At 38.9% G+C, this 10,335-nt stretch overlaps 1 protein-coding gene across 1 annotated transcript in view; it reads right to left on the reverse strand.

Annotated features, from left to right (window-relative positions):
- Positions 1-6,172: 6,172 nt before the first annotated feature.
- The window catches only part of LOC104270545 (adenylate cyclase type 2-like), a 26,940-nt gene continuing 22,777 nt past the window's right edge, over positions 6,173-10,335 (reverse strand). Inside the window, exons 8-9 of the mRNA XM_009864941.1 lie at positions 8,291-8,415; positions 6,173-6,967 (exon numbers count right to left, since the gene is read on the reverse strand). Coding sequence (XP_009863243.1) covers positions 6,815-6,967; positions 8,291-8,415 — 278 coding nt within the window. The 3' untranslated portion in view covers positions 6,173-6,814. The remainder of the gene's footprint in view (positions 6,968-8,290; positions 8,416-10,335) is intronic.

The following is a 10,335-nucleotide window of genomic DNA, read 5'->3' on the forward strand; positions in this document are numbered from 1 at the left end:
GGAGGTGTCCCTGCCCATGGCAGGGGGGTTGGAACTAGGCAATCTTAAAGGTCCCTTCCCACCCAAACCAGGGTATGATTCTATGGAAATGCAATTGGAAATCTCTCTCACACACAAACACTCCTGTTGGGGGCACTGAAAGTAAGTCTCCCAAGTGCAGTTCTGTAACAACAGATTGACTCTGGAACTGCCATGCCCCCCAAGCACCTGTCTCCTCGTTTCAGTATTCAGCCCATGGCTATTCTGCTTTAATACATACACGTAACTATGCCCGTGCTGCTTCTTACTGTGCCACTTGGGGATCTGTAACTAGCTTGGTTTGATTTACCTTTTTTTTTCTGCAGCCACAGTTGCAGAACTAATGTGTTGTAGCTAGAGCTTTGCTACTATTATTATTGTTACTGGTATCTTTTAGCAAGCACTTTCACAACAGGCATCTTGACTTTTACTGAATATCCAATATTTGTTTAAAAAGCGCCAACACTCAGAGTACCGAAATCTTAATAACCAATTGTTTTGGGCATCTCCAGACACAGGCAGTAATCCAGGCCTACTGATTTAAAAGTCCCATCCCTACTAAATAGCTGCCACTGCCATCATGCACTCAATAATATAGCCTCTTGCTTCTTTGCAAGTGCAGTGTAGAGGCATTAATACCCTACAGACTTGGGTGTGTGTTTTTTTAATCATTCTTGACAATTTCCATCTGCTTATCTAATAATGTCCCTCTACCAGTTAGGATCGTCTTCTTCCTGTAGCATGAGTCAAATTAGCGCAGTGTAAGTGAGCAGTGGAATTGAAAACCCAACAGCTGCCTTACATCAGCTTCCCACACAGAGACAGGTTTGCCACTGTGCAAGTTCTTTTTTGTAGTTTAGTCCGAGCACCAAGAGATAGCAAGCTCATTTATAAAAAGCAGCTCAGCTGAAGCTGCAGCTATAAATAGAGCTGCAAAAAACCGTTCGCCAGAAATACAAACTAAGCTAGGCAAGAGCTCTGAAGTCAGATCTGAAAGGTTTCTCTCCAGTTTTCTTTCTGCTGTTCAGATGTAACTCATTTTGATTAACATTTAAGATGGCAATTGAATTACACTATCTGAATGTAATACAGATTGTTAAAAATATTGCTGGATGCTTGTTACCTGTTTGTTTATAGATTGTTACAGATTTTTTACCCTCCCCCCCATTTGAAACAATTAAAAATGATGCTTTTCTGTTCACTCTTCCTTTCCAATGAAGGTATAAATACCTTTAGGATTATTTGAATCTTACAAAGGCTTTTTCTTTCTCCCCTGAACTAGGGTGTGAATGCCCAGAGATTTTTGTTCCAGTTACAACCAGACTGAGATCATATTCTACTTAGATGTTACTGTTAAGTGTATGTTCCTATTGCAGAGTAGCACAACAGGTCAGTCTGCTTCCACAGTAATTTAAATATGAACATGTAAACAATTGTGAGATAGTGATGTCCGTCCTGTCTCCATCCTCCTGTCATTGTCATCTCTGTCATGCAAAATAACTTAGCAAGAAAATTCCTAAAAGGAATTTGTGAAGCAAATGGTAATGGTGGTGGGGGAACACGACAGAGATGACGGTGACAGGAGGATGGAGACAGGACAGACACACAAGGACAGATGACATATAACTGCACAGGCCATTGATACGCAGAAAAATCACAGTAGCTGTTTTCTGACTACAAGCTGATGTACCTGTTTCAAACTCATGTCACTTAGAGCTGAGATGGCTCATCTGCTGTCAAATCAAGGCTTAGCAATTCATCTCCTGTCCTTGCTGCTTGACCTTCTGAACACATATCAGATTGCTGCGTGTTCCTGACCCTCAGCTGAACCACGAAGGAGAGACAGTCACTGCCACAAATGTTCCATCCGGCGACCCTTGAAACAGAAGCTGAAACAAAAATGCCTCAAGACTTCTGACCCCTTTCCATCACCACGGCTTTGGTCCAAGCCAGTTGTTTCACACAAGTGCTTGTTTCTTCTATAGCCCAGTTAGTGGCGGACAGCCCGTCTCAAACAGGAAGGCTCTTCAGAAGTTTTCCGAAGGAGATGGAGACAACTGTACATCACCTGCAGAAGTCAGCAGGCCTTTTGCAGTCTTCAGGATTTTTGTGTTCGTGAGAGCCAGTTGGGAAACTTTTTAACTTTTCTTGAATGTATCTGTTGCTTTAAGTAATTCTTTACACAATTACAATGACTGAGCCTCGGCCTGTAGAATGCAAATATTTCCTCATTAGCTTGTGACTACAATTTCAGCTGCTTGACTGGAGAATTAGGTTTTTCAAATAATTATAATCACTTTTATTTTATTAATTTTAAAACAATTGTAAAATGATAACTGGCTGACTGATATAATTTACAATTTTTATTTGTATGCTGAATGATACCTGCTGAATAGCTACACCAGTTCAGATGAACATTCTGTTCAGTAACTCTCTTGGCAGGCAGAGAAGTATACCATTTTATACGTGAGATGACATGACTTTCATGAGAATTGTCATTTGTACACTCTTCTGGAATGCAAACATGAACATTTCTAGTCCAACAATGTCAATCTTTCAAAATACTTCATGTGCATTTTTTTCCTGTCAAAACTCAGATTTTCATGAAGAGCACCTCAATGGTTACAAATATATTTGAAAAGTATTTCATCAACTAATTCCAAACAATTCTTGGGAGAATCTTTGTTCTCAACAGTGGCATCCTACAACATAAAGAGGTTCATCCCTTCATAGTTGCAAACAGGATTAAAATATCCTTATCTTGCAATTTGACATACCAACAAATACCCTCACCTGAATAATTCCTGCCATCCTACTTTGAGAATGTTTTAAGTTAACATGTAGCAAACTTTTAGTGTGAACAGCTACAGCTAATTTATACACCACTTTTGACAAGTCCACACAAATCTCAAATACTTCAAGGAACAAAAATACAGTCTTAATTACATGCTGTATTTAAGGCACATGTATCTCATTCTACATTTGTTTCTTCCCCAGATTCACGGCACTATTTTAGATTAGAAGGGAAGAATAAAACTAAAAAGCCTTAGTCTTAAGATTGTTTGAGGTCCACCTGTAAAAACTGTTGAAGGGTAATATCTAGATCAGGTTAAGAAGAATCTGCTGAAAATGAAAAATTAAAGCATCCTCATACAGAAGTACAACCACAAGGGTAAACTATGTAACAAAGGACAAAGTAATCACTGCTTTTAACAGTAAACCTGATGCTACAAAAAAAGTATCCTGATAACACAGCTAATTACTTGTCCTGATATGAGGTTCTGAAAACAAAACAGGACGGATTTCCAACAGCTCTACCTTCAGATGCACACAGAAGTAGACTGAACTCCTACCTGTGCCTCAGTGGAAAAATCATAGGATCATAGAATTGCCAGGGTTGGAAGGGACCTTAAAGATAATCTAGTTTCAACCCTTGAAAGGGAAGGTCTGGAGATATTTTACAAAACAGAGGAGTCCTAAAGGAATATAAAGAGAATGAAAAACACTTTTCACATAACATAAATAAGACACTGATGTCTCTCTTTACAAATAGCAGCTAAATAGCATTAATTTGCAGGTAATCTCAACTACTTTTGTAATTAACAAAAACATCTGCAAGTCTAATCTTTCTTCCTGTCCTTTGGTAGCCTTTTATAAATTGTCGCAAAATACTGACTTTGAAAAAGAAATCCAGTAGGGTGCCCAGGTGTTCCCATTTGGATTTCATTTTCCCAGACCACAGTGAATCACTCTTACATTGAGCTTTCTGCTGCTGCCTCCCAGTGTGAAATACATTTGCATGGTACTTTTGGAAGTCAGGCTCTTTGTGGTTCTCCAGCGACCTACGAACTATGGCACCAACACAGAAATTGTAGAACTTGATGAGCCTTACTGTGATGTAGCATACACGGAATGCCAAATACTGATTTATATGGTTATAAAGCTTTTCCAATTACACCTTAAAGCATGAGCAGTGTTACATCCAGTTATTGAGGCAGATGAAATTGCTGCAGGAGAGGAAGAAACAGGGTACGATAACTCTGGTTCAATCTAGACAGGGGAAAAACAAAGCAGTATAAACAGTAGATGTAAAATGCATTGGAAGACAAAAAGTATTTATTGGATACAAATAGCTTCTTGGCACTAGAAAGATAATAATACTCAGCAACTGAAGGCTAGAGAGATGTTGGTATGCACCTTTCTTTGGGTGTCATACTGCATGTAAAATCATCTTTTGCCCGCCTTCTTGTTCTTTAGCAATAATTGACTGCAAGAATCTGAATGCAACTTCAAAATGAGAGAACACCACTGAAACATGAGTGCTCTGAACAAAGACATTTTCAGCATGCTCTCAGCATGCACGTATATATCTTTTTTTATATTTCATTGGGCCAGTCAGCTTACACCCATTCCAATATTTTAACATTTCATGGCTTACAGAAATATCATACTGTTTAATTTTCATAAAAATCATAGAAACAAGGCTATCGACTTAGGTACAAGGTTTGTTATTGATGTGCAAGAATACAAATGAAAAGCAAAATCCTGAATGTACAGGTTATACCTGAAAGCTGCACACAGATACACAGTACAATATATAACAGATGTTACATAAATGGTTTTCATCCACAGTAAGAAGCTATTGTGATACCAGAAGGATTTTAAGAGCCCAGAGTACATTCAAAGTCTAAGAGATTAGTAGCTTTTTAAATTTCTTCCTAGGACAAATTTATAGTAAGTGGGGAGGAGGGATTTAGGAGAAGTGTTAAGCATATCTGAGTGATAGGCAGTCAGTGGGAAATTGTTTCTGCTGCCATGTGAGCTGTTTGGAAAGTCTTTCATTCCACTGGAAAATATTTATCTTATTAATTAAAGGGAAAAAAATCATAAAGAGAACAAAATATTTTTAATGAGATTTTATTAGACTGAGCCCCTGTTTGAGAGTTACTGACCAACAGTCTCTGGCTCTGGGTGAGATATCAAGTGTGTTATGTTGGATATAAATAAAATCACTTGCATTTTGTTTTTAGACTAACTTAAAGGGATCAAAATTTAGATTGTCTATTTTACTGCAAATGCAGGCATTTTGAAATCTACTGCCTTTCCAATTTGCTAGTGGGCAGATGGCTGCTGTGAGTAAACTGTGCCACACTCGGTGAGACTGTGGGCTGATGCCATTTATTTGTGACCCACAATTTTGAGAATTCCTGAAGGGACACGAGTGCAATACAAATATATGTTTCATGAGTGAGAAATCTGAATACTTTTTACATTTCAATAACATGCTAGAGCTAATAGTGCATAAGTTGACTTCTATATTTATATGGTATCAGTCAGCAAAAAATATCCTGCAATTATATGCTATTTTGTAAATAGGATGATTTTATTAATTGTGGTCCAGTTAGGATGTTATGACTATAAGAATATGTTAATTCAAGTACTGATTATAGCAAAGCAAAGATTAATCTTTACTATCTATGCTTCAAAGGAGCATTATCTATGCTCCTTTGTATTGTAATTGTACTATCTGTGCAATTACCTGCTTTTTCAATCTTTTACCTGGCTCATCTATGAAACTCTGCAAGTGTGATACTTTTTATTTCAACAGGATTTAAATTAATCTCACATATCCACAAAATAGCATTTTTTGTATCTTCAGCTCCTTCTCATATCCTGATAAATAAGATTACTTTAAATATCCCATGAAATCTGGCATTGTAAAGGTTAAGTGAAAGGCATGCGAGGGCAAAAGAGGTTGTCAAAGTGCAAAACAAACACAACTTTTCTTCTCTTGTACACCTTCTCCTAGTTTTTGTTTAAGCACTGAAGGCCAGTTGCAAAGCAGCAACACTCCTGCTGCCTCCAGTATCGCCTGCTCCGCTTCTGTTTATGGATTTGAGGTAAGTGTTTTGTGTCACCTAGGGAGTAAATGATGGCAAAGTGCCTTGGATGCCACTGGAGACTGAAGACAGGAGAGGCGATTCAATTTCTGAAAGGCAACAGCAAGCCTAGCTAGCTATTAGGGACCAGGGCTGGCCGTAGCCTGCCTCAGCACCTACCTGCTCAATAAAAAGCAGCAGCAGCAGCAGCAGAGGACGCGCAGCTTTAGAGCGACAGAGGCCGTGGAAGGAAGCAAAACTAAGAGACAGCCACAGTAAGACAAAGTACATATAAACTTTTAATGAATTTACCTTACAAAAGACAATAGCTTCAAAACATTTGACACGTTTGTACAAAACTAGTCCAGCATTGTTAGTTCTCTCTTCAGAAAGAATGCCAGCAAGCCACCCAACGTGTCCCTGGCTATGAGATGCAACTGGTGATCACATCCAAATCGTGTGTGGACAGAGTAAACTTATTTACAAATACTGTATACTTTAATACCAGATTAGTGGATGCTATTGGGGAGCGACTGTATTTTCCAGAAACACCATGCATCAGAAAATAGTATGCACCCCTAGCTTTATTGCCTTTATTCCCCGCGTTTGTCACTAACATCTCTTTTTAGTCCTTTCAGGATGAGTTATCTCCTTTCAATTCTTATTCCTTCTCTTCTCGTCATTGAGAAACAGTGCAAGTAGCAGTACAATCTTCCAGTCCTACAGCGTACATCGTAACTGTCCTTGAACATAGGAATATCAAGGTGCAAAATGATGGCTCATGGGACTATTCTGCAGCCATATTAAAAGAAGTGCCACATACCAGAAAATAGCACGCATGTTAAGGGCCAAAATGTAGTTAAAAAGTGCGTGATACTTTCCTGAAAATATGGTATTGATGACAAGTAAAAGCATCTTCAAGATGCCACGTTCCCTTGTGAAAGGGATCTTGTCATTTCAGTATGTACAAAGTATGTCTTCAATTCTCCTTTTCCTTTGACATTTATTATTCCTCTGCAAGTGCTCATGTACCCCAGTGTTTGCAGGACATTGTTCGTCTCCTCTGTAACCTGCAACAACACAGTAATAAAACCAGCGTTCATAACTGAGCAAAGCTTCTTCCAGAGTGTGAACAGAATAAACATTCTGAGCAATTACAAGGGTTTTGCTATAATGCTTTTAAGGCTTTAAGGTTCCCGAGTCAGGTCTGAGCTCCTGAGCTTTCAAATAGTCTGTTGCTGCATGCCCATTTTAATTGCTTATGTCAAGCATCGAATTTGGTATAACCATTTCCATACCTAGGATTGCAAAGAGAGAGCTTGGAGATACACAAATGGCACTAGGGACAACAGTCTTACTCATACAGCATTTTTCTCGATGGTGGGAGCTGTTTTTCATTTCATTAGACCCAAGCTTCCCCATCTTCTTGCAAATACTAAGGCTGTGTGAATGGAGTGATAGTAAGACAGTAGAATCATCTGTCAGAGCTGCTGTTGCCAGTTTCTCAGGTAACTGGCAGCAAAACACATCTTAGGCAGTTCTGGCATTTTAGGTGAAAGCTCACTAGGACAGAGGTTCTTAAACAGCATCACTTGTCCCAGACCATGTTTCTTTATGAAGCAAGCAACTGTTTGCAGATGTCATTGCTTTGAAATCCCTTCTGGTTTCAGTTTTGATCAACAGTTGATAACTTTGCTTTTCCATTATTTAGTTCTTAACAGTCTCAGTGATAGATCTGGAGTGCTCTCAATCACATGATGGCATCCTGAAGTGCTAGGCAGCCTACTAGGCAGATCCCGAAAGTGTGATCCCTGACAGTGGCATCACTGGAACTTTAGTAAATTGAAGGTCTTTTATATACAGGTCTCTCTATAGTCTAGACAAATAATAATCTATAAAGATTATTAATCAGCATGGTTCATTAAAAGGGAACTTTCATGGCTGCTTTATGGATTTAACCTGATGTACGGCAGTTACGGTCATTTCCTTTATTTAGAAATAATTAACATCAGGAACGCCCTTCAGAGATAACATAGCTAGTATTTTATGAATTTAGAAATTCACAGAATAGAAATGTGATTTCCTTCAAATCCTCTCTTAATCTAGGGATGCATTTCCAGACAACTCACTACTTCCTCCACTGTATTCTTCTGTAGGGTCAAGACAAAATTTTGATTCTCCTCCTTCCGTTTTTCCTATTATTTTCTTTTAATTCTTTACTTTTCTGCTTAGGGTCTAATTCTTTTAAAATGTACAAATACAGCTGGCAGGTAATTTTTTTCTGCAGGTAGCTCCAAAACACAGACCTGTTTAATGTACAAATATATGATGTTTTGTTTTAAGCAGCAGACTCAAATGATTAAGATAAATGCTAGCACAAAACCAAGACTTACCTGTATTTTATCTAAGACACCAGTGCTGTCCATCCTGCTGGCCACATTCACTGTATTGCCCCAGATATCATATTGTGGTTTTTGAGCTCCAATTACTCCAGCTATTACAGGTCCATGGTTGATACCTGGAACACATTGGAACTTAACATTAAGAATGAAGACCCACCAAACACGGACACGGTACATCTGGTAACATATCAAGTCAATGAACGTGGTATTTGGCTCATGCTGAATAGTGAGTACAGCAATCGACCGTCTGTTCACAACTGTTTTATCAACCATTTATAGCAGGAGGATGTTAGTTATGAAACTGCCAAAAATTATTTCTTCTACTTTTAGTTTTACAGCTCCTTCCCATCCTGAGGAAATTTCATATTTTCAACCATTAGTATGCTAATAACCTGCTACTCCCTTTATTAGATAGCATGAGGAACACACTGTGGGAGAGCAGCAGCTTCTGGGAAAAGATATACAAGAATTTCTTTTCATTTCTACTTGTAGTGAAAAGGGCTCCCCTCTGCAGTAGTTGATAACCAAATCAAATGACTTTTAGAGTATTCTTTGCCTCTTAAATATAGAATAAACTCATGTGAATGAGCTGGAAGGACTTGAAGCCTTATTTTGAAAGCTAGACTGTCCATAGAACGGTCCTAAATAACTGCGACAAATATATATGTATTGAAATAACTGAATTAGGTATGGAGTAACAGTAACAAATAGCTTGCTCTGAAATGCTTGTAAGAATGAAGAACAATGTAGTATAATCCCTCATTAGACTCTTGGCATTTTTTATCTTGCACTCAGTTTGTATCATATGCTACATTTGTAAAGGGAGTGAGTTGTACTTTGGTAGTAGGGAAGGAAATCCGGAGGCAAAACCAAAAGCACTATTATTAACCAGCATCAGGTCTACTATAATTGTAACTGTGCATACCAATGAGCAGGAAAGGCAAGTCAGAATTAGTGAGAAACAAACTCTGGGCAAGTGAGCAGTTTGGATCTAAAATTATCTGCTACTGAAATAGAATCATAGAATGGCCTAGGCTGGAAGGGACCTTAGAGATCATTTAATCCAACCTCCCTGTCATGGGCAGGGACGCCTCTCAACTAGATCAGGCAACACACGGGGACCGAGCAGGGATCGAATCTCCACATCAATGGATCGTAACTGACTTCTCTTAACTCCATGACAGGAACCATCATTAGGGACATATCTGTGCAGCAAAAAGAAAAGTGTGATTGTAGCACGGGGAGACATCTCGGAGCTGGCTCATCTAGTATGGATCATATGTAACATAGCAGCATGAGCTAGCAACCATGCTATAAGCCCACTTTGAAACCCTGGAAACCATGACTGTAGCAATTAAATTTAGAAAACTCGGGAAATATGCAAACCCCAAAGAAGACCAGATAAAGCTTGATAAATATTTGTCTAAATGCTTGGGATTAAATACACAAAGGGTCTTAGGCCCTGCAACATTAACAACCAAACCATGGATGTGTCTTTCTGCCTCATGATATCCAACATGTAGAATACACTAGAGACCTAAGAGTGGAATCCACCAAAGCCGTCTGCTGAGTTGCCCAAGCTGGCTAGTAGGGAATGCTGAAGAGATACGTGTAGCATACACCTGCTGTGGTGAAAAAATTAGGGCAGTGTGGTAGGAAGTCCCTACAAAAAACAATGGGCAGGAGGTGACTTTCATTTTTTTATCTCCTTCCTGAACCACCACTGCTAAGGATTTGAGTAATACCTCAGGGGCTGGAGAACCAGTTTCAGACTCCTCCTCCTTTGAGAAGACTTTTACTCGTATCTCTTAAGAACATGTTCTGGCCACCCAGGCGTTCTGGGATGTGCTGCTCTATGTCAAAATAGTGTGGGTCTCTTTCACATCACAAATATGAACATTTGTTCGGGCAAGGCTGGAAGAAAAGTAATCTCCGTCCAGGGAAATGCTCTAACAGAGAATGATACCATCTGTATCTTTCCCTCACATCCAAAGTCACATTTAATTATTTCATGACAAAGCAAGTACTGTTCAGCA

This window comes from Apaloderma vittatum, unplaced genomic scaffold (genome assembly GCF_000703405.1).
Source record: "Apaloderma vittatum isolate BGI_N311 unplaced genomic scaffold, ASM70340v1 scaffold10762, whole genome shotgun sequence".
NCBI lineage: Eukaryota > Metazoa > Chordata > Aves > Trogoniformes > Trogonidae > Apaloderma > Apaloderma vittatum.